We start from the raw sequence: 24,745 nt of genomic DNA on the forward strand, positions 1-24,745 counted from the left end.
ATAAATCTGTGGTTATGTAGACAGCATGTGAAGAGCACAGGCCTGCCTGGCAACCGTGCTCTACCCATCAGGCTCCCCTGCCCCTGCCCGTTGGACCTTCTGGGCAGGTGCAGCTGGCTAATGCACAGCGGGGTGGTGGGTCAGACAGGAGGTTCACAGGTCATCTTGGAAGTGGGTCAGCACTGGGTCGATCCTGGATCTCCTGGCAGGTCTTCGCACTGGCATCGCTGTGCTCTGTGATCAGGGTCAACCATGGGAAGGCGTGGGGCCGGTGCTGAGTCCAGCTGTCCCAGCCCCCAGGGTGACTTAGCGGGACAAGGAATCCTCCATGCCCCCCACGCTCCCCCAGCCTGCAGAGCCCTGGGCTGGGCTGTGGCTCCGTGGGCGCAGGTTTGTTTTGTTTTGTTTTATTTTGTTCTCTGGCATATCCCCAGACCCCAGACCAGGGTCCCACACAGAGGGGGGCCCCAGTGAGCCTGTGCTGAGGGAGCGAATGCCTTGCACAACTCCCTCTCCTCTCTGGACCCCTCTTCCTCCCTGGGACTCGCTTCGTAAGTGCCATGGAGAATTGGAATCAGCTCTCGCTGGTATGGACTCTTCAATCCCTGAGCTTCTGGGTCTGCAACAAATCCCTAACGGAGGGCCTTCAGGTGCCGGGTGGGGCTTATGTGGGCTCCAGCCCAGGACTTCTGAAGAACTGGGTTTGCAGCTGAGGGCAACTGGGACAGCATCCAGACCAGCGTGTCCCGTAGGCGCTCAGTACAGCTCGCATATGTCATTTGAAATCCTCTTCATTGAAAAAAGTAAACAGCTGAAATTAGATTTAAATATGTTCCAGTTAACCCAGTATATCCAGCATATTATCACTTCAACATGGAATATAAAAATTATTGGTGATGTATTTCACATTCCTTTTTTCTCATTCTGAGCCTCTGAGAGCTGGTGTGTATCCTGCACACGTGGCTCACGGCCACAGCCCTGTAGAGTGCAGGTCGGAGAGGTGGGCAGGCTCAGCTTCCTCATCTGTGAAATGGGAGCAGGGCCACCTTCCTTGCCCAGAGTCCCCACGCCTGGCAGCCCTCGGCCACGGAAGCTGCCGTGACAGCTCTTGTTTAGTCGCCTCTTGTTTTTCGTTGATAAGAGCAAGCAGCACCGTCCCACCGGCTCTTATTAGGGGCAGGGAGGTGGGTTCTGCAGCAGCTCACCAGCACATCCCCAGCCTCCCTGGCAGCCCATGCTCAGGCCTTTGTCCCCCATTCATTGCCAGGTAAGGAAGGACCCAGGCATAGAGGTGTGAGGCCACCTCTCCTGGTCACACAGCCGGAAACCAGTGTGGGGCATGTGGGGTCCAGCAGCCCGGATCTCAGACTCCGCTTGAGCACGTTCTGGCTGTGTGGCTTTCGGCAGCTCCCCTGACCTCTCTGGGCCTCCATCGTAGCACTGGGGTACCTGGTAGGCAATATAAGGATGCACATTAGGCCCCAGCAAAGCCTGAGCACCAGTAAGGAGGAAAACCTTTTTTGGAGAGAACTTGGTATGTCATATTTCAGGAATAAAGCACAAGAGCCATCATCCTGGGGAAAATCAGCCCTCAGTTGGACTTTCTTACAAAGATTTTAATTTATGATTTTTATTTCAAGTTACATCTGGCAGGCTGAGGCATCAGTGGCCTTTCCCATGCTGTGGAGCTCGGAGGTTTGCAGGAAGCCCTACTCCATTTCTTCTTGTCTAGAAGAGGGTAATTATAGAAAGTTTGCAGGGCTGTTGGAGGTTATACGGTAAGTAATAGCTAACGGTTATTAATATTTAGTGCTTTCTCTATGACCAGCAGTGATCTCAGCACTCTAGGTATATTAATTTATTTAATCCAAATGACAATTAGTCCCATGGTCCAGATGAGGAAACTGAGATATAGTAACTTGGCTGAAAATTGCACACCTTGAACGCAGTAAGCCCAGGTTTCAAATCCAGACCGCTTGGCCCTGGAGCCAAAATTCATCACCACCGTTAGGCTACGGCTTCCCTGAGGCCATCAGGCCTGGAGGTGGACGCAGGGGGCCGGGGTCCGAGGCTGAGCCCAGTCCTGAGCCTGAGGCCGCACGCAGTGTCCTCCCCCCACCCCTCCCACCAGTGCCAGGCCTCTTGGCTCCCCTCCCCTCAGCGCCTTCCTGGTCCTGATGTTTATCTCCCCGTGAGACTTCCACATAAAACTGCACTCTTGGAGGAACCCACGGCGCAGCTGCCACATTCGCCGCCTCTGCCCTTTGAAGAGTGTTTTATCTGCTGAACGAGTGTTCGCAGGGCCTGATTTGGGGCAGGCACGAGCAGTGTGCGCTGCATCGATTGTTCGGTGAGGTGCATCTCTCCGCGCCTGGGGCTGTGCTCAGGGCTGTGCATCCTTGTTCTTTGATCTTTGCCTCCGTGCAGAGAGGAGGAACAGCAGCTTCTGCAAAACAGGCTTTGGTACCTGGGGTCAAGGCCAGGTTCTGAAATGGCTGGGTGGCTTTGGGCAAACTCCCCAACCTCTCTGAGCCTCCTTGGCTTTTCTGTACAGCAGGGCTAGTCATGGCAGCCTTAAGGGGAGGGAACCTGGCCAATGAGATGACCAGGCACAGCTCTAGAACAAGGTCTGGTATACAGTAGGTGCTCACTGGCCCATGCTTACAGCAGCCTCAGATGTCATTTCCTCTGCTTTTCCTGGCCAACTCCTGCATGTCCTCTATCATGGAGCTTCCAAGTCACCTTTTTCAGGATGTTTGACCCTTGTCACATTTGTCAGCAAAAAGGCCACCTCTCAATATCCACCTCTCAATATCTGAAATCAGAAGCCAGAGCTGGAGACTGATTCTCTGTAGGGTTTGGGAAGGCATGGAATTCCGGGATGGGGACCCTTCCAGCAGCGGGAGGTTCTGGGGTGGCCTTGCCTCCAGCCATGGTCGCGTGGCTACTGCAGTAAGCCTGGTATTGATGGCTTGGCTTTCAGAGAGCCAGCACTGCTGGTGTAGCTGTCACTTACCAACTGGGAATGGCTTTAAACTGGTTTGTTTTTTTTTTTAAAGATTGATTGATTTCCCCCCCTGCCCCACCCCCGTCCCGTTTTCTGCTGTCTGTATCCGTTCACTGTGTGTTCTTTCTGTGTCTGCTTGTATTCTCATTAGGCAGCTCCGGGGACCAATCCTGGGACCTTCCGGATTGGGGGAGAGGCGGTTACTCTCTTGAGCCACCTCAGCTCCTTGTTCTGCTACGTTGTCTTATTGGCTCTCCTCTGTGTCTCTTGTTGCGTCATATTGCTGCGCCACCTCTCTGTGTTTGCTGGCACTCCTGTGCAGTGTGGCATTCCTGCACAGGACAGCATTCCCACACGGGGCGGCACCCGCGTGGGCCAGCGCTCCATGTGGGCCAGCTTGGTATGCAGGCCAGCTTGCCTTCACCAGGAGGCCCTGGGCATCAAACCCTGGACTTCCTATATGGTAAGTGGGAGCCCAACTGCTTGAGCCATATCCATTTCCCTAGACTGGTTTTGTGCTCTCTTGTTTATGGCTTGGAACAATGACCAAAGAAATTGGATTGTCTTGCCCATTCTTGGATCTGCTTGTTTTTTCCTCCCACCACACCTGTCAGCCATTCCAAAGGACTGGGGGCTCTGGAAGGCAGGGGCTGTATCATAATATCATGGCATGCCTGGCATCTGGTACAGTGCCTGGCACTTAATAAGTGCTCGGCAAATATTATTCAATGAGCAACAACTCTTGCCCCCTCTGTAACCTCCAGATCTCTTGCTTTTATCTTGCAATGCTCTATTCCTGTCTATAGGTTCCCAGGGAGCAGCAGCAAACCTTATTTATCACAACTCATCATCACTGGGGGCACGTTACATGGCACATTGTAGTTGCTCAGAACTTGGCGGTTGAGGTTTATTGGCTTATCTTCTTATGTGATATGAGAAAGACTTTGCTTTCAATTTGCTTCAATACATTTGAATTAGATCTTAGACACAGGACGGAGAGTGGGAATGAATGAAGGTGAGTGGAATTCAGGAAGACATGAGAAGGGCAGGGTCAAAGTGAAGGCGCTGACCTTGAACAGGAGGGAAACGTTTCATCTTTCAGACTGAAGACAAGGAGGTCAGGACTAGTGTGATGTGGGGAAGGGCAGAAAGATGAGGGGATTAGCTGACAGTCTCTATTTTTCAGTGACATAATAGACAAGGTCGTCTGCTAGACCAAAGAGAGTGGTGTTGAGTGGGGATAAGATTTTAGTATATAACTTCAGTAATAATAGATAACATGTATTTGGTGCCTGTCAAAAATCGCTAACATTATTAAGCATTATATTATAAACATAAACTAATTCAATCCTCTCATGAACCTAATGAAGTGGAAATAATAACTGCTGTTCTTACCATTTTATAGGTGAGGAAACTAAAGCACAGAGAAGTTAAGTCCAAGGTCAACACGAGTAAGTGGTAGAACCAACGCTCAGATCCAGGAATCAGTATTGCTAGCCAGGACATTACACTACATGTAGACATTGAGTTAAGTCCAAAGCTCATTTTAGATGGAAGCTTTAAGGTTAGGCTGAAGAATATGGGCTTATAAAAGTAAGCAAGGCTGTTAAAGTTGGAGTGCATTGCAAGAAAAAAAAAAAATTAGCCTGAGGAAGGGTAGGATTTCAGTGAATAGGGAAAGGGTCAGCCAGGGGTTCCAGGTTGCTGATGGGACAATGTATGCAAAGGCAAGTATGCTGGGAGTTCCTGCAACATTGAGGCACCCTGTGGGAGCTGAGGCTCAGGGCTGGTTGTCATGGAGGGTGCAGGACACAAGGCTAAGGTGATGTGGAGTCACCGTAGGGGTTGAACTGAGGAGTGAAATCATGGCCAAAGGATCGCTAGTGATAGCCAGGGTAGAAGATGGATTGGTGGGGAAGTTGAGCAGAAAGTTTTTGTAGGTGATTGGATGGGGATATGGGAGAGAAGGGGTCCATAGTTTCCCCAGGGGTACTGACTGTAAAACTGGGTAGAAAGGGAAACCTTCCATTATGATGAGGAACCCTGGAGAAAGAGAAAGTCTATCTACATGTCATGAGTTCCATGTTGGATGGATGTGTGGAATTTGTGGTGCTCATGGGTCAGATGGTGGAGATGTGCAAGGGACAGTTATACCTCAGAATCTGCAGATAACAGGGCTAAAAATGAGAATTTGAGAATCAGTAACATGTAACTCTGAGAGGACTTGACATTGTCCAGGGAAAATGTAAGTAAAGTAAGGAGAAAATACCAGACCCACTAATCCACCCACCTATCCATCCCACCCACCCAGATACCCCACTTCTCCAAGTAGGATGCATTCCAAACACACAACATCCATCTGTTCATCTCACTGAACATCCCAATCACCTTCCCATCCCCTACTTTTCATACTCACCCAGCCACCCATCTCATCCATTCATCCACTCATCCTGACCATCCAGGCCACCCACCCTGATGTCCATGTACCTTTCCATCCATCTGTCTTACCCACCCTTCTTACCCTCTCCTCCTATCCAGCCAGCCAGCCCAGTCATGTTTATCTACCTACTGAGCTCCTCTATCCCATTCATTCCCCAAACCACTTATCTTCTCCTCCTGCCCACCCATCCATCCACCTATCTCTCTCATCTTGATTTCCTGCTCTGTCCAATATGGCATCACCAGTCACAAGTTGAAATGCAGCTAGACTGAATTGAGATGGACTATAAGGTAAAACACGCACTGAATTTCAAAGACCTAGTACCCCCAAAAAAGTAAGCTTAGTACAAAAATATTAATCTCAGTAATAATTTTATATTGATTATATGCTGAAATCATAATATTGTAGATATATTGAGTTTAATAACATATAATTAAAATTAATTTCACCTGTTTTTTTTCCTAGTGGATACTAGAAAATTTAAAATCACATATGCAGCTTGACTAGTGGGTCATATTTGATTTCTGTCAGACAGCACTGCTTTATACTATCCACCCATTCGTCCACACAAACTACCCTTCACGCCCTCCACCTCCTCCAAATATTCATCCACTCACTTATCACAAATGTCCATCTCACAGTTTTTTTTTTCATCCCACAGATATTTAATCTGTACTTATTATGTGTTGGAGACTACAGAAAAATTGGAAACTGAGCTCAGAGCCGTTAAGGAACTTGCCCAAGGCAGCACAGCTGGGGCAGAGGTCATTGGACACCCTAAGATGAGGCTCCTCACCTCTCAGCCTGGCTGCCCATTTGCCAAGTTTCCTTGAAGTTAAAAAAATAATCCTTTGGAGGGAATATGGTGTGCTTAGGTGTGTGTGGGGGAGGGGGGGCTTGTTGGAATAGGGGCCCAGGACCCCCTCTCCCCACGGGAACCGAAAAGCAGTGAGGAGAGACAGACCTTTAGCAGCCTCTGCAAGCCTAGTCCTGTGACCGGCATGAAAGGGTTATCCCCACGCAGTCGACATTTGCAAAAATGTGGGTTCTTTCAGATTCCAAAACTCATTTCCATGACAAAACTCTTGGGAAGGGAAGATGAAGGCCTGGCTTTTGGAGAACAATCTTCCAGCTGTAATGAGAACTGAAGATGGTGATGGGAAAAGGAATTATAATTAGAATATGAAATGGGGGAAATTAATCTATTCCAGTCAGTGGTAAGAGGATGTTCTCCTGGAAATTCTTGGGCCGTTCTGTCCCCCATATATGTATTTTTTTTTAAAAGCATAAGGAAGATCGTATGATATGAAAAACATCTTCTATGAAGAAACTGATAAAATTGTGAAATACGCACAGAATTTAAGTCCCTGCTTACCTTGCTCTGTGTGTCTTTACATGCACAGGCTGTGTTTGTGTTCCCATTTGCGTGAGTTCTATTTATAGACTTGCAGATGCCCAGACTGTTTACACAGAGCTGGCCTGCGTGCGCGCCTGTGTGTCTGTGTACCCAGCAGTGTGAAGGGTCTGTGACTGTGCACACTCATTCTTGGGCTGTGCACACATTGTTTGTGTGGGTTTGTGTTACCCATGGATGTGGTCCATGTGTGAGTCAATGCTTACTTGCACGTTGGGTTGTGCCTGACGTGGACCCCACTGGTCTTCTTGCCCGTGTATATCCACAAGCAGGCACACGCTGTGCACACTGTATACCTTTGTGTTCACGCGTGGCCGGGTGCATGCTGTATCTCCGCTGTGTGCAAGGCGTGGCTGGGCATTTTCAACCTTGTCCGTGCACACGCGGAGGAGGCAGCGGCCTGTCTGTGTTGGGGGACAGAAGCAGGCTTGTGACCTCCCTCCTTGTTTGACAAGTTCTTTCCCCCAGAACGGGCCTCACAAGAGGAGAGGGGAGGGTGGGCAGGTGCTAAGGCCAGGCCTTCATGCCTCAGCGGCCAAGCCCCGCCTCCTCCTTTCCTCCCCGTTCCAGGGGCCCTGGCATGGTGGAGTGCTGGGCATAGGTGGGCAGAGAACAGGTCTCCAGACCACCTGGGCCTCTGTTCATGGCTGCTTAGCAGTCAGGGGCCAGGCCAGGTGCCCAGGGCACCGTGCAAGGACTAGGGGTGGCCGAGTTGAGGCCAGCAGCTGTGTTGTGAGACAGAGACAGCTGGAGGAGGCGCGAGAGTGGCCCCTACCCTCCCTTGGGAACCCCTACCGCCTTCCCAGACCTCCCTGGAAGCGCGAGGGAAGCTTCACTCAGCATGCGGGTTTCTCAGTGAATAAACAAGTAAATGAATAAGCCTGTCTGAAGCAGATTCTGGTGGCGTCATGGGAGAGCCACTGAGCTGCCCCGTCTGCTCACCCGCAAGCCCCACACATCGAAATCCAGGGTCTCCTTTGCTGGCATCTCCAAGGCCACCCCACGCTGTTCACTGCAGATAAGCCCTCCCTCCTCTGAGCCACCCAAATACTTATCGATCACCTGCTGGTGCCCGGCCCTGGCTAACTGCTGGTAATATGGTGGGGTACCAAAGAGCCTTGGTGGCCACTGTCAGAGGACTTACAGACCGGTGGGAGGGACTGAGCGGAAGAAACAAGCCAAAGAGCTGCAAGCCAACCCGATTCCAACGTTTACCTCCCCCTGCTGAGTGATGTTGGACACCTGCTTCTCGCCACCTGTCTCCTTGGTTTTAAACAGGGAAAATAATACCTGCTTCCTTGGGTTGTGAGGATTAAGTGGGATAGATGATGTAAAGCATTTCTCTCAGGTCCAGGTATATTCATTCATTCAGCACATATCTGTTGAGTGCCTGCTCTGCGTATCAGAGACGGAAGCAGGCAACTGCCCTGCCTTCGTGCCGACCCCGTTCTAGCCAACGTGTACTAAATGGCAGCGGTTACAAAGGAGTTTGGGCTGTCTCTCCCCTCTGTTCCTTTGATAGATATTTCTCTGTTTTTAACCTCTACCATACTGTTCAATTGCTCTTAATTTGTAAAAGGTTTTAAGTACCTGACTTAGCTTATTCTCCCTCCATTCCAAATATTCTTTCCTGTTGAATATATTAAAAAATTCTATGTGGTTTTGAAAAATGTTTTATAAAAGTAATACATGGCCATGGTGACAAATCAGATCGTACTTTTGATGAAAGCCCCCGCACTCTGCCCAATTCACAGGCTCCTGATGTCAGCCTGTGCAAGGTGCTGGAGGATTCAGACATGACCAAATGTGGCTCCAGCCTCCCCGTTGCTTACCCTCTGGTCTAGAAGACAGATGTGAATACAGGTCTGGGTTGTAAGAGGGACAGCAGTGGAGACAAGCATGACAGGCTTCCTGGAAGAGGTGATTTCTGAGCAGGGCCTGGAAACATAGGCTGTGGGTGCAGTGTGGTGGATGGAGCATTTGGGATCAGGTGCCCAGACTCTAGGCATGATAATTCAGCAGTCCCATGCCTGCCCCTGTGCTTGGAACCATCAATCCCACCACTTAGATGGGAAGACAGGCCTGGCAAGAGACAGTATGAATGGTATAGTGATTGCTTCATTCATTCATCATTCTTTCATTCATTCACCCACCAAGCAATTATTGAGTACCTACTCTGTTCCAGGCACTCTTCTAGGTGTCTGGGAGGCATCAATGTATGAATAGATTAAGATCTGTAACTTCAAGGAGAGTCATTTTAGTAGGGGGAGCCCAACTCTAAGCCATGAACTTGGCAAATACTTTAACCCATGAACACAGAAAATAAATAGAATGTTAGAAGGGGAAAAGGGATATGGAACAAAGAACAAGTCAGAGCAGGGCAAGGGAATTGGGAATTGGGGGGAGGGGCTCTCACAGCCCACAGGGGTAGGGGCTGGCTGCTGAGCCATTGTGGAGAAAGCCCCTGAGTAGTCTGAAGAGGGTCTGGGTGAACTGACATCCCAGGCATAACTGGGGAGTGAGGCTCCATGCCACCTCCACGGAGGGAGCTTGGCGATGTCTATCAAAATTGCAAATGCACATCCAGTTGGACCCAGCAATTATACTCACACTGATTCATCCTATTCACATCCATGCTAAATGATGGATGTACAAAAATATTCATTGGAGCAGTGTTTGAATAGCAAACGATTAGAAACAACTCAATTGCCCATTAATAGGGAGCTAGTTAAATATATATGTTATATCCAACTATGAAATAATAGGTACCAGAAAAAAGAATTGTGTTCTGATATAGAACATTCTCCAAGAGATGTTGCTAAGAGAAAAATAATAAAGGTGCAGAACAGTTGTATAGTATACTGTCATTTATGTTCAAAGAAATGACTAGAAAATGCATATATGTACACTCTTTCTGAAAAGAAAGAAAAGTAATTGGTAGGCCCAGTGGTTGCCTCTGGGGAGTGGAAATGGATGGCTGGGAAGTAGGGTGAGAAGGAGACTTTCACTGTGTTGTTTTTTTGTACCTTAGGACTTTTGAACCATGTGACTGTTCATCCAATCAAAAAAATAATAAATTTTTCCATTTTAAAACTAGGGTCAGTTGTCATTGGTGCCCTTCCCACACCCTCTACCAGCCAGTGCACGCCCCTCCATCTGCTATGAGGGCTGGCTCCCAGCTGCCCTCTCCTCTGGAGAATTGCCCCTGACCAAACGGGGCCACCTTGCTCAGAAGGCTGTGCCTCCCCTGACCCCGAAGGGCAGCTCACAGCCAACGGCCATCTTAGACGGGGCTACAAAAGGCCGCCCCTCGCTTCATGCTGAGTCCATCTCTCTGATACAAGTCGAGCTCCAGAGCTCCCCGTGGGATCAGGCTGCAGCTGGTCTCCCAGGAGCCCACACTCTAGCTCAGCTCCTTCCTCCACCCCATCCTGCTTCCTTTCCTCCCTTATGGGATAGGCCCTCAAAGCTCCCATGCATCTGAGTCCTTGTCCCAGCCTCTGCTCCTGGGGAGCCTTATCCAACAACCTGTTTCCATGTGTATTTCCATGTGTCGGTCCATGGAGAGGGAACTACTGTGATTGTCCCTTTTTGATAGACAAGGGCCCTCAGCTGTCCAGACACCAGCTCAAGGTCACACATCAGGGGACTCTGCACATCTCCCACCACGCCTGCTCCTCATTGCAGGGAAGCCTTCCTGAATTGGACTTGGCAGCTTCTCAGAAGACAGGCTGGTCGTTCTTGAAAATGGTTTCTAGCACATTCCGCATTCCCTGTGGGTAGGGGTGGCCCAAGGGGCTAGGATGGGCTATGTGAGGGGGCAAAGCCATGTCAGCTGGAAAGGCTCCTGGAGGGCCTGCCTGGGCAGGCCTTCCTGACCCCAAGTTGCTGGAGATCTCAGCCCCACTTCAGCACATGGGATTCCAGCTCGTGCAGGCAGCTTGCATTTGGGCCGAGTGAGGTGTTTGCATACTTCCAAGGATGGGAAGCTCAGTGCCTGACAAGGTTGTAAAGGACAGAAAGGCTTTCCTCTGGTCATCCTCAGCCTGACTGCTGGTGCTCGCCTGAGCCACAGAACAGGGGCTGTTTCTTCTCCCTAGAAGGGGCCCTGCTGAATGGGACTTGGGCATCCTGGCGCCAGCTGTAGCTTCTCCAGGCCCCGCAGCCCCTTCCCCCGTGCACTCGGGGCTGGGCCTTCCGGCTCCTGGATGCCCTCCGACCTCCTCTGCTGATTCTCCCTGCCTTCTGGAGGGCATCTGACTCAGAGCCCCTTCTCTCTCTCTGTTCCAGTTTGATGGTGACAGCGCCTACGTGGGGATGAGTGACGGAAACCCAGAACTCCTGTCGACCAGCCAGGTGGGTGCCCCGTCCTCCCTGAGTGGGCCCAGACCGTGGGCTGGCTGCTGAGCTGCTCCCAGGGTGGGCTTGGGAGAGGTGCAGCGTGTGTGTTGGTGGGTGCTGACTCAGAATGCTCAAGAATGTCCTTTGGGTCCCCTAAAGGGACAATCTGGGACTGTGGTGGTTTCATAAACCAACTACCTGGCTACTGTGGACTTAAAATGGAAGTTATAGAAAAGTTGATAAAATTAGAAATGTGTTGCCTTAGGATGCTCAGAGGGGAAATTTTCAGCAGCTGTGAGTAGGGGTGTACCATACTCCCTGGTACACCATACGGCACCCATGGGGACATATGCCAGGATCACTCCCCACCTGGAGTTGTTTAGTGCCTCATGGCACAATAGGAGGAGAGCAGGGCTTCCTGTGAGATCCTTCCATTCCTGAGTGTGCGGCATCATCCCCTGAAACAAGGCGGTCCCCAGACCCACCCACCCATCTGGGAGTCATGGTCCTTGGTCCCAGTGCCAGCTGGAATCAGATTTTCCACTGAGGGCCTAGGCTCCAAAAATTAAGGTTTCCCTTGGCTGGGAGCATCTTCCCTAGAGACTCTGATATCAGAGAGGGTCCTCATTCCGGGCTGGGGTGCTGGGAAGGGTGCTCTCCAGGCTAGGGTGCTGGGGAGCCTCACCAAAAGCTGTGACTCAGGTGGGAGGCAGGGAGCCCCTCATTGCAGCCGGGGGACCTGCGGGGAGAGGTGTCCCACACAGGTGGTGCCCTGGCGTGTGTGTCCTCCTGGAGGAGGGGTCTGGATCACAGGCACAGGTGGGAGGCACAAGGGGGAGGCAGGGAGCATCCTCGAGACATGGCACCTGCTGAGGAGATAGTCGCTTCAGTCTTAAGTGCCCTCGTGTGTCCACAGGCACAGCGTCCTGGAGGATGGCATCTTAAGGCCATGGTGCCCTTAGGGTCCTACAAGCTCAGGGTGCTGGCTAGAGGACCAGGGAGTTTCATGGCTGCTGAGAAACTTGGGGAGCTGAAGGACAAGCCTGACCCCGGCGCTAACCTCCACTCTCGGTCTCTGTGGTCACGGTGACTGTGCCATCAGGCTGGACCCACGTTTTCCAGCTGGGGAAATTGAAGCCTATCAGTCCACTAACATAGTGCCCTACTGTGTGACAGGTCCTATGGAGGGTGTAGATGAATAAGATGTGGGCCTGTAGCCCTGAGGGAACACTGCCAATGAGGAAAGAGAGCGCAGTCCCGGTGGGGTAGAAAAGCTCTGCTGCAGGGCACTGCACCTGCTCCCCTGCCCACTGTACTCCATGCCAGACCCCTTCTCTGGCCCATCCCCGTGTGAGCGCCATGCTGATGCAGCCCGGCTGCCTTGACATTGCATTTGTACAAGTCGCCCTGGGAGTCACTGGTGGGCAAGATTCCAGGTCTTGGGAATACTTATTTTGGAAAATTCCACTGGTGCCATTTAATTTTTCATGATCAGCTTAGAAACATGGTTGTTTCAAAAGACCAGTGCTTACCCCTGACCATGTCATCTAAGCCCTTCCACAATATTTAAATTGCATTTTGTTAACACACTGAGCTCTGGCTTCCAGCATCCTACTCTAGTGGAGTCAGTTCTGCCTCAAACCCTTTTGGAGTGTGTTGACACTGTCTTCCCACCAAGGAGGGCAGGTGGGACTCGGGGACTCTGCATCTGCTCTAGGCTGGGGCACAGGGGAGTGCAGTTCTTCAGAGGGATACCCGGGGCAAACAAATGCCCCTTGAGCCATTATTTGTGACACCCACCACTGTTGACACGTCACAGCTTACAAAGCCTTTCTCTCAGTGATGTTCACAGCAGTCTTAGAGATGAGACAGCTGAGGCTCAGGGGTGCTGACTGACCCCGCCAAACAGACTTAGTCCCGGAGTGGAGTGGCACAGCTGGGATTTGAACCTGCATAGTTGGGACTCAAAGAGAGCTTCACTGACTTACCTTGCTGTCTGTGGAGAGCCCTCTTCCCACCCCAAGGCTGCCAGCCACTTGCCTCAGCCTAAATGTCATTTCCTCACAGAGCTCTTTGTGATCTCCAAATCCAAATCGGTCCTTTCCCCATGATTCTCTTTCATGGCACCATGTCCTTTTGTTTTATTTTATTTTTCTTCCTCTTCCCCTCCCACACCCTGCTGTTTTTGCTGTCTGTGTCCGTTTGCTGTGTGATCTTCTGTATCTACTTTTTTTTTTTTTATTCTCTTCTCGTCTTTCTCCTCTAGGATTCACCAGGATTCAATCCTGGGGATCCCTGATGTGGAGAGAGGTTCCCTATCAATTGCCCACCTCAGTTCCTGGTCTCTGCTGCACTTCACCTTGACTCTCCCTTGTCTCTCTTTTGTTGCAACATCATCTTGCTGCATGACTCACTTGAGCAGGCACTGGCTCAGAGTGCAAACACCCACGTGGGCACTCAGCTTGCCGCACGGGCACTCGGCCCACTGTGTGGGCACTGGGCTAACCACACGGGCACTCCGCTCACCACGCGGGCACAGGTTCACCATGCGGGCACAGGTTCACCACGCGGGCACAGGTTCACCATGCGGGCACAGGTTCACCACGCGGGCACAGGTTCACCACGCGGGCACGCTTTCTCTTCTTTCTCACCAGGAGGCCCCATGGATCAATCCTGGGTCCTCCCATATGGTAGGCAGAGGCCTTATCACTTGAGCCACATCCACTTCCCTATTTTATTATTTTTTAAAGATTTTAAAAATTTATTTACCCCACCCACCTCGTTGATTGCGCTCACTATCTGCTCTCTGTCCACTTGCTGTCTGCTCATCTTCTCTTTAGGAGGCCCTGGGAACTGAACCTGGGACCTTCCATGTGGGAGAGGGGTGCTCAATTGCTTGAGCCAGCTCGGCTCCCACCATGTCCTCTCAGGTTGCCATTTGTTGCTCTTTGTGGCTGTCTACTTATTTGTGTGGTGACTTGGTTAACACTTGATCTCCACATTAGCCTCTGACCTTGTGAGGTCAGGATCCAGCCTCGTGCACAGAGGAGGCACTCAGGAAATACTGTGCAATGAATAGATGTGCCTCTTCAGGGCTTCAACAGCCTTGAGAAGCAGGAGACATTATCCTTAATCTGGAATGTCGTGGTTGGACTCCTTGAAAGCCTTTCTAAGTCTCTTGTGCTGTCATCCAGAGGATCTCCCCAATTTAGGACTTTATGAAGAAGATATCAGGATTTTCAGAGATTACAAGCCTACCTGGTAACCTGAACCAACCTGACATGAGCAGATTTAACAATTGTAATCTAGACTTCTGAGAGTGTCTATAATTATCTTTTGCTCCGTAACAAACCATCCCAAAACTTACTGACTTGAAACAGCAAACATGTATCTAGCTCATGATTCCAGGTTGGTGATTTGGCAGGGTTTAGCTGGATGGCTCTTCTGGTCTTGGCTAGGATCACTTAAGATCAGCCAAGGGTCAGTTGGATAGGAGGGGCTGCGGTTAGGACAGCTCCCTTCTGTTCTACACAGTCTTTCTCCTTCAAGGTAGCCCAAGAGTGTTAAGAGGTGGAAGAAGCGTTCCAAGAGCAGCAAGAGCAGAAGCTGCCAGGCCTCTGGAGGCCTGGTCCCGGCACTGGCACAGGACGACTTCCGCCACATTTCATTAGTTAAAGCAAGTCACGAGGCCGGTCCAAATTTGAGGAATGGGGAAATAGACTCCACCAATTATTGAGAGGAACTGTGAAACACTGTGGTCCTTACACAAACTGTCATGTGTGGGGTACGCATGGGCTATAATTTGTGCAGATTTTGCTGCAGAATGACTTGGACTTTTCCAGGATCCACAGCTCCCTGTGGCTCGGTGGGTCTCCACTGGCTTCTGGTCTGTAACAGCAACAGTTCTGTGTATTTCTTTACAGGCTTTTTTTCTGGAGTGCTTGCTTGAATGCACGTGTGCAAACGAACACACTCTCATGGTTTGTTCCCTCATCAACCCAATTCCTAAAGGATTCACGTAACCATGTAGGCAAATAAAGTCCTCCTAGCCCATAGGGAATGCAGAGGATAATATTCTAACTGGCACCAAAATCATAAATACAGTTGAACACAAGGTACACCCATGAAGCAAATGTTTTTTGGGCCCCTACAATGTGCGAGGCCTGGATATGAGTTGGGCACCATTTCTGAAAGCCATTTACTTCCAGAATGTCTGATTTTATCATGTTAAAACCCCAAGCTTTAATGTAACTCTTCTCCCGAGACACCATCTTCTCTATTTAGAAACCACAGCTGCGACACGGGTACCTTTTGTGCTGTCTGCGCCCCTCCAAACCAGTTCTTATGGGCTCGAAGCTCCTTTTGCAAATGCATGCTCTACTGTTCGGTTTTTCCAAGTCTCCACAAAATTCCTGAATACCTACCTTAGTTTTCACATATTATCACTTTGTTTCGCCTCTCTGGACCTTGTGTTTCTTTTGTACCACACTTGACTGGGTGGCTGAGAACGAGATGTAATTCTTTGCCAGGGCTGTCGCCCCACCAGCAGCCTCTGGTGGTGAAGGGCCTAGTGGAGATCAGATATTCCCCCTGTGAAGAACAGATCTTTTTTTTTTTTAAGATTTATTTTATTTATTTATTTCCCCCCACCCCTCATTGTTTGTATATACTGTGTCCATTATGTGCTCATCTTCTTTTTAGGAGGCACTGGAACCAAACCCAGGACCTCCCAGGTAGAAGGGAGGTACCTAATCTCTTGAGCCACCTCTGCTCCCTGCTTTGTGTCTCTCATTATGTTTTCTTCCTTGTGTCTCTTGTGTCATCTTGTTGTGTCAGTTCGCAGCGCCAGCCACGGCGTCAGCTGTCAGTCTTGGTCATCTTCTTTAGGAGGCACCAGGAAATGAACCCAGGACCTCCCATGTAGTAGGCGGGAGCCCAGTCACTTGAGCCACATCTGCTTCCCTAGGCCTGGATTCTACTTCCAGCTCTTCCATATCCCAACCAGGTGCCCTTGTGCAGATTATTTCAACTTTCTGTCAAATGAGCGGAGCATACCTGCCCTTGAGGTATTACAGGTCAGTGAGGTGTGTGCTGTGGACACTGCTGGCGCCTCCCCCAGATTCCCTGCACCTGGCTGCCCATCATCCAGCTGCTGCCAGTGCTGGCTGCTAACGACCCACAGCTGCCCCTTCTCTGGAAACTCGGCCTCAGCCAAATGAGAACCGTGACAGCGGCTGAGGGTGGGGGTGGAGGAGAGAGAAAAGCTGGTAGCCTCTTTGTCTCAAGGTGGGACCGACCTGGGGTAGTTCTTGTTCTGAGGCTTGCCAGGGATCAGTTGAAGCGGGTCTCTAACCAGGCTCACTCAGGTCCTTCCCCTGCCCTGTCCCGCTGCCCTTGTTCCCTTTTGCCTGAGAGCACGCCCCCGAATAAGCCACTCTCATAGGAATCCCCATGGCAGGATTTACTTGGGATCTAACCCCCAAATGGTATGTGAAGCACTAGTGTTTGATGAAACTAGCTACTATTTATGTTTATTGTTTTTATTACCATAAATAATGCTTTGGTCACACAAGATGAGTCTCTGGCCACCTCTTGTGCCCATTTACACGCCGTGCCTTTGTCTGTGCTGTTTCCTCTTCTGGTGGGAATCCCCAGCCCTCTTCACCCAACAGACGCCTGTTTGTCCTTTCAGAGGCTCTGCAGATGTCACCTCCTCATTACAGTCTTCCTGGCTGACAGAGTAGACTTTTCCACTCTCATGATTTTAAATACCACTTTTGCTATAAAGATTCCTGACTTTTTCCTAAGAAATATTGGAAGAACTTAAGTTGTCATGTGTGTGTGTTGTGTGTTGTGAGAGAGCTACTGATTGATAATGAGGTTGAAGGACATGAGCAGATTTGAGCTTTTAAAAGTTCTCAATGGCAAGGGTGGACTGAGGGAGACCAGTTGGGAGAGTTTAGTAATTGGCCAAGTAAAGGATGAGGCTGTCCTCGATTGTGGTAGAGGCAGAGAGATGGAAAGAAGTGGATGGCTCTGGGGTGTGTTTTGGAAATAAAGTTGGTAGGTCTTGATGATGCTGGTTGTGGCATAAAGGATGCCTCTCGGGTTGCTAGTCTGAGCCCCTTTCCAGCCTGGGGAGGTGCAGGCTTGGTAAGGTCTGACTTGGACATGCTGTATTTGAGATGCCTATTGGGCATCCATGTGGAGAGCTGTCCAAGTAGGTAGATGGTTGTACAGGTCTGAAGCTCATGGGAAAATTACCTTTGGAAGTCTCCATTCCTGGTATTAAAACTTTGGAAGTAGATGAGATTCATGGAGAGAAATGTGAGAAGGGCAGAGAACTTATGACACTTACATATTGAGTACCAATATTTGAAAACAAAGTAGAGGTAATCCGTATGAAATAGGTTGAGAGGGAGTGGTCAGAGAAGTAGGAAGAGAATGTGGAATCTTAGAAGCCAAGGACAGAGTATTTCAAAAAAGAGGAAGGAGGTCTGGGGGGTGGGGGTGGGGGGGAATGATGTTGGATCCACAGCTCCTTCCCTATAGGCATCCAGGAAAAAAAGCATGTAAGAAATATTTTACAACTTTGGAGTGGGGCAGGCATTTCCATGATTCAAAGCTTTAGAAGAAAGGATTTACAAATTTGACCATACCCTTAAACATTTTTATTTGGCCAAAACAGCATATAACATAAAGTCAAAAAACAAAGAAAACTTGGACAAGAATATTTTCCGTTCATGACCTAGTCAAAGGATTAATATCCCTAATATATAAAGAGTTCCTACAGAGCAATTAAAAACTCCAATAGAAAAACAAACAGGAAATATGAACCAAGACTTTACAGAAAAAGGAATACAGATGGGCCTTAAACATATGAAAAGACACAAGAATAATTTATAAGAGAAACAAAATAAAACTACAATTTTCCACTAACCAGATCAGCAAAAACACTCTTTCAGGCCACCGGGAGGAAACAGGTACTTTCCTACATCCCTGGGGGAGAGTAAATTGGTGTAAGCCCTCTGACTGGCAAATTGGCAACATCTATCAAAATTACAAATGCATCAGTCCTTTAACCTAGCCATTTCCCTTCTGGAAATATATCCTACAGACATATTTGCACAGCCAAGAAATGACATATTCAAAATTATTCTTTTTGGTATTGTTTATAATGGCAAAAGATTGGAAACAACCCAAATACGGGTCTAGTTAAATAAACTAGTTATGTGAATCTATCAAAGGGAATATTGTGATTTGAGAGAAAGAATGAGGAAATGAAAGTGACATAGAAATTCTTTAAGATACATTGTTCAATGAAAAACATGATATAGAACAGCAAGTACAGTGTATTACCATTTGCACAAAAAGGGAACAAATAAGAATATGTGTTTCTATGTTCTTGTATTTGATTAAAGTGACTCTGGAAGTCCATATGTGAACTAGTAACAGTGGCTTTGTGCTTGTGTTTGTGTGCACATATGTGAATGTGTATGTTATAGAAACTGGGCAGGTGGTGGACCAGGATAGAAAAGAGCCTTTTCACTCTACCTTTTTAATACTTGGAGGTTTTAAACCATGGGAATTTATTTTAACTTCAAAAAGGTAACAAAAATTTAAGCAAGAAGAGGAGGGCATCAACGAGGACAGATGCTTCTGAGGCATTGGTTGAGATGAGAGTTGAAATGTGTCCAACAGTTTTAGCAAAAAAGGAAGTCATCCTGGACCTCAAAACAAAAGCAGTTTTGATGCATAGGGGATCTCATCCAGGTTTGATGGGTGGGTTGAGGAGCGAGTGAGGAAGTGTCAGTATAGACAGCTTGGGGGAGAAGTCCAGCTGTGTAGGCCAAGGGCGAGAGCGCCAGCGAAGGGATTTTCTTTTGGAAAAAGAGAGGCTTTGGCATGTTTACTGGTCAAGGGAAGGTGTCGGAGAGAGGGCGGAGTGCAGGGTTCAGGAAAGGGAAGGGTTAATGGATGGGGTAACTTTTTGCAGAGAAGGTGGGAAGGGGTGGTTCCCGCCTGGAAGTGGGGGCTCTGGCCTTAGCCAGGAGGGAGGAGGGAGGAGAAAAGAGGGGTGAGGGCATGGGCTGCGGTGGGTAGGCTGGGGGCAGAAGGCTTCTATCTTCTCCTCAGGTGAGGGGTGGGCCCTGCTGAGGGGGCCCTGGAGGTCTGAGGAGGGCGAGAGGGTCTGGGATATTTGTCGTGGGCAGCGGGGGGAGTGCGCTGTGGGGCAGACAGTTGGGTTCAGCCCCGTGAGGGATTTGCCAGGCAGACCTAGAAGGAGGATCCTCTAGCGTATTTGCTGAAAGGGGAGCTTGAAGTGCAGGGCCAGGAGATGCAGTTGAGAGGACAGGGAGTCCAGCCCACAGGGGAGCCACTGCAGGACACCGAGGAAGGAGCTGCCCGAGGAGGACACCTCAGTAGCAGCACAGGGGCGAGGTAGGGTGGTTTCAAAGGTGAAGCAGCTGTGGATGTTGACAGGGTCCTGGGAGCTGAGGTGGAGGGGAGGAGAAGCTCCTCAGACATGAGCATGCTGGCTGAGCGGGGGGGGGGGGGGGGGGGGGGGGGGGGGACGCAGAGCCCAGAGCTGAGGGCCGGGAGCCCGAAAGGGGCGAGCAGGCTGTACCATGAGCAGCATGAGGGGGGGGGTGCGGATGGAGTCGATGGGGTGGGAGTGGTGTTTCTAGGGAGGGGTGACAGTGGTCGAGAGGGGCAGTGGAGAGGGAGGAAGTCAATCTGCTTTCTTACCTGAGGCACGGGGCCGTGGGGAAAGGGGCCGCTCGTGCGCGGAGGCAGGAGGCAGGTGGCAGGTGGAAGACGTGTTCTAAGAAGCAGTGGGGAAGTCAGGGACTTAGTTGTCCCTGGAGTGGGAGTCCCAGGGCACCCAGCACATATTTGTGAGAGGAGGAGTAGGGCGGGGTGGGAGAAGGTGCTACCCTAAATAATGACATCGCTGCTGATCATCTCCATTTCTGCACACTTCCTTGGGATTAGGCCTTTCCTGGCTGTCTGACCTAGGACAAGTTAACAACTTGCCTGAGCCTCAGTTTCCTCCTTTATAATAAAATGGACGTCTTTAGAGGTTCTTCAAAGTGATGGGAGAAGAAGTAAATAAGTTGCACTTATCCTCGTGCCTGGTACCCGGCCTGGTACAGGGTGTGGGGGTCCAGGGGGCTCACACTTGAGGTGAAGACCGGGAACCCGAGGGACCCATGGGGTGTGAGCGCCCGCTCAATGTGAGCACCGCGCAGGGCGAGCGGCAGCCCCTCCAGCCTCCCTTCCTAGAGGTCCCAGCAGGGCATGTGCCGGAGCGGGGGTGTGCATAATCCTAAAGGCCAAGATCGCCATCCTCCAGAGCCAGGCTTCCCAGGGCCCCCCGCCACGCCTGGTACACAGCAGAGGTGTGAGTGGCTCGGACTCTTCCTCGAGGTTCCCAGCATCCTCACCCCGTTGGCATGGCGACCTGCCTTGGGGGGGTCCCCACAGATACCTGGTCTGTTTTCCTTACCACTTCCACCCAGGATCGGGCTTTGGGGGGTAGATGTTCTAATGAGGAGGCCAAACAACAGGGAGCTGGTGAGGACGCGGGGGAGGGGGTGCGGGACCCACAGGCCTGGACGCTGGGGACCGGGGCTGGCCTGCGGGACCTTGAAGCGGGGGCCTCCTTCCAGCAGGGGGCGCTGGAGGATACCTGGAATGGGCAAGGGTCCTGGGTGGGAGGTTCTGCTCTGCTCTGGTTCCTCATCTGTGTTGGTCTCTCTCTAAGCCACTGCTTCCCCATGTAAATAATGAGGACAAATTGTCTCTTGGTTTTTCCCAGCCCTGAGGAACAATGAGGCTGATGATGATGAACGCAGCCTGCATACTTCCTTGGGATCGGGCACCAGGCTAAAAGTCTACCACGGCTGGTCTCCTTTCATCCTCGCGTTAACCCCAAAAGGTGCTGGTTCGGTCCCCATTTTACAGATGAGGAAACTGCAACCCTGAGAGGCAGGAGGCGGTTGAAGTCTTTTTGACAACAAAAACAAAAACTAACTCTCCAGTATATGGATCGGGAGGCAGGAGACCGTCCTGCCACCGCTGAAATGCAAGGCTCTGGGCTTCCTGACTGGCCTCTGCATCTGTGTACCTTGTAAAGGGCAAAGACTACACGGCTTTTATGGCTTTAATTAAAACCTGGGTGAAGAGCTCGCAATTCATATTAAAATGAAATTGTATTTCACCAGCTGTGGTGCGGGGAAGGTAACAGCAGCGATTACTGCTAAGATTACAAACAATCAAAGAGAAAAGGCCTTTTGCGAGCATTTCCTATTAAACCCACAAACATCACACTTTAAAAATAATTATGGTTGTGTTATCGGAACATGATGCATGAGTTCTGAATAAGTATGAGGGCCTTAAAGGAAACTGTTTCAAGACCATAGATTTTGTTCAAATCTGATGAAATTTAATATCGTTTCGCAGCTGGAGAATAAAAAGCAAGGTGGGAAAAAAAACCCGCCCTGTGTATAGGGAGAGGATCGAGTGTATGTCAGACTGAACTAATGAGTTTCCTCCATCAGCCCTAAACACACGCTCCAAAAAATGGACTCGCCTGCCTTGTTTTCATTGAGAGAAAACTGGCCGAGAAGGAGTTGGTATTTATACCTTGCCAATCTTAATTTTGTATTCCAATGGCTGAAAAAATATATACATTTTTTAAAGCGCTGGATCCCTCGTAGCAAGGTGTTTAAATATTTAAGGACATGGGCATTACAGAGCAAATTCAGGGGAGAATCCTGGTCTTCGTTTATTGTGCCTTCCCCTTAATAAAATCATTTTTCATACAATGCAGTGAATGTTTACAATATATAGTTTTGTTTCCTTCCAATTATTATGAGAGAAATTGAATCCCAGGAAACATTCACTTTCTCTAAATGAGGTAGAAACAATGAAGATGGTGCAGGAAGTTGACGGGTTGGGGAAGGGGGCAACAGTGGGTTGGAAACATAATTTCAAGGATTGTCTTACAAGCAGTACCTCGTTCCCACTCCCAGGCATGTTGAAATTAGCAGCCCCCCGAGGGCCTGGGTCTCTATTGGGAAGCATGAGAGAGGCCCCTGACTGCACGTTATTGCTATGTGTGCACTCCCTCCCTGACCCAGAAGTGGAAATGAGGCCAAAGGGCACCTTCCTGGACTGGCCCTGGGCCCCTGGCCTCCAGAAGGCCAGGAGCCCACGCTGACCCCTCTCCATCCACTCTCACTGGGTGCCCGAGGGCGGTCCTGTCTGGGCCTTGGTGAATGGGGGCCCGCTGGCTCTGAAGGACCTTCCAGCTTAGGACACGGGGCCTAGGGATTGGTTCTAAGTCTCCGCGTCCCCCTCCATCCCCTGTCCAGGTGCCCAGCAGGGGCAGTTGCCTGTCCAGCAGGCCAGAGGCTGGCCGTCCCCATCGATGCTGAGGGGCCCAGGGATGGAGACGGGCAGTGCTGCTTGAAGCCTCGGCCCAGCGCCGGTGACGACAGAGGTGCCGTTAGGAGGGTAGTGGTGTGAGCAGACCTAAGCCCGAATTCTGGCCCTGACACTTCATGGCTGGGAGATTTTGGACAAGTCCGCCACTTTTCTGAGCCTCATTTTCCTCCTCTGTAAAATGGGGGTCTTTAGGAGTTCCTCAGAATGATGCGGGAAGAAGGAAATAGCTGCATTAACACTCAAAGTGCTCACTCTAGCGCCTGGTATGTGGCAAACGGCAGTTAGCATGGGGTGCCAAGAGAGTACCCACTTTACAGATGTAAAAACTGATTTTCAGGAAGGTCCCTTTCCTAGGATATAGAGGGTGCAGGAGTTCAGTGCAGCGTCAGAACTTCAGCACAGGGGCAGCTGGCCAGGTGTTTTATCAAATGGATATCAAATGATGCTGAGGGTTGAGATGGAAAAGATGATATTGCAACTGTCGTGGTTTTAAAACGTAGTATACCTCAAACAATGACAGAATTAGTGGAGGAGGCCTCCTGCTAGTGTGCAGCCTGTTAGAGATGGTCGTGGCCCCCCCCCCACTTGGTCCCCTCCAACTTAGTGTTCCTGGGAACTGCTGCGTTTGCCAAGCCTCCTCCAGGCACATCTTATTACTGTTCTTATGTGCTCCAGCCAGCCTCTTTCTCCTTCTCTTGTGCACTAAGAGCCCGTGGCTCTGATGGGGAACAGAGCTGCCTCCTGCCAGCTCCTGGGAGAGTGTGGAGGGTGAGGGACTCAGGTGAGAGTTTGGTGGTAGTGCAGTGCTCTGGGGGCACCCGCCTTGTTCTCGCTGTGTGACCTTCCCAAGTTGCTTAACCTCTCCTGGCCTTGCTTTCCACCTCAGTAAAATGGGGGTCTTGATACTTACCTTGTAGACTAGTAGAGGAAACAGAAGGGGAGTGTAAGAGAGCCAGCTCAGCCAGCACTGTGATGCTAGAAGCTTGATTATATTTTCTTTTTTTTTTTTCCAAAGAGACTTAAATTACATAACCGTTACATAAAAAATGTAGGGGATTCCCATATGCCCCTCCCACATTTTCCTACATTAACAACATCCTTCATTAATGTGGTACATTTGTTACAATTGATAAACAGGTATTGGAGCATTGCCACTAAGCGTGGATTATAGTTTACATTGTAGTTTACACCCTATCCTGCACAATTTTGTAAGTTATGACAAGATATATAATAGCCTGTATCTGTCATTGTACTGTCATTCAGGATAATTTCCAAATCCCAAAAATGCCCCCATATTACACCTGTTTTTCCCTCTTCCTCCGCTCAGAACCTCCAGTGGCCACTGCCTCCACTTCAATGATAACAGTTCTTCCATTTCTAGAATCACAGTAAGTCTATAGTAGAATACCAGTAAGTCCACTCCAGTCCATTGTTCATTCCCCAGCCCTGAGGATTCTGGGATGATGATGTCCTCTCTACCTCTAACTGAGGGGGGTTAGGTCCCATGGAGCAGATGGATGGGACTATCTTACTTGCAGTTGCAGACTCTCTCTGTTCCTTGGCATGGTCACTTACAATGAGTCAGGAGGTCATTCCAGAGGTTACGCTTATGCACGTCTCAGCAGGATCTCATTGACTGCCACAGTAAACAGTGCCTCAGATAGGGGCTCCTCAGGGCTCTAGAACATCCAGACACCAAAGGCAGGGCGGACAGCTCAGGAGCTTGGCACCCTGCCAGTGGGCCCTACTTTGGAATTTAGGCTCCCCCATGTGAGAGTTGGACTCAGTTGTGGTTTTCCTACAGATGGCTCTTCTGTCCCTTCTAGTTGAGCATTTGCTTTCAGGTTAGAGTTTCCGCTGTAGAGGAGAAAAGCAAAGTCGTGATGGAACTCAGGAGGTGTCTGGTGGCTCCAGTTTCCTGTGAACATTTTTCACCCAGGATGGGAGAGCTTGGCTGTAGTCAACAAGTTGGGGCTTGAGTTCTGGGTCAAAGAAATTCAGCCCAGTGTAGCCCCCAGAAGCCCTCCAGCCAGGCCAGCACCGAGGGCTCGGGGCACGTACCTCTTTGTCAGGGGACGGCATCTACCGT

General features: G+C 50.0%; 1 protein-coding gene across 2 annotated transcripts in view; it reads left to right on the forward strand.

Annotated features, from left to right (window-relative positions):
• TOX2 (TOX high mobility group box family member 2) overlaps positions 1-24,745 on the forward strand; it is a 146,359-nt gene that overhangs the window by 46,937 nt on the left and 74,677 nt on the right. For both annotated transcript variants that reach the window (XM_058287125.1, XM_071211724.1), the window contains exon 2: positions 11,152-11,217. In XM_058287125.1, coding sequence (XP_058143108.1) covers positions 11,152-11,217 — 66 coding nt within the window. The remainder of the gene's footprint in view (positions 1-11,151; positions 11,218-24,745) is intronic.

This window comes from Dasypus novemcinctus, chromosome 24 (assembly GCF_030445035.2).
Source record: "Dasypus novemcinctus isolate mDasNov1 chromosome 24, mDasNov1.1.hap2, whole genome shotgun sequence".
Lineage (NCBI taxonomy): Eukaryota > Metazoa > Chordata > Mammalia > Cingulata > Dasypodidae > Dasypus > Dasypus novemcinctus.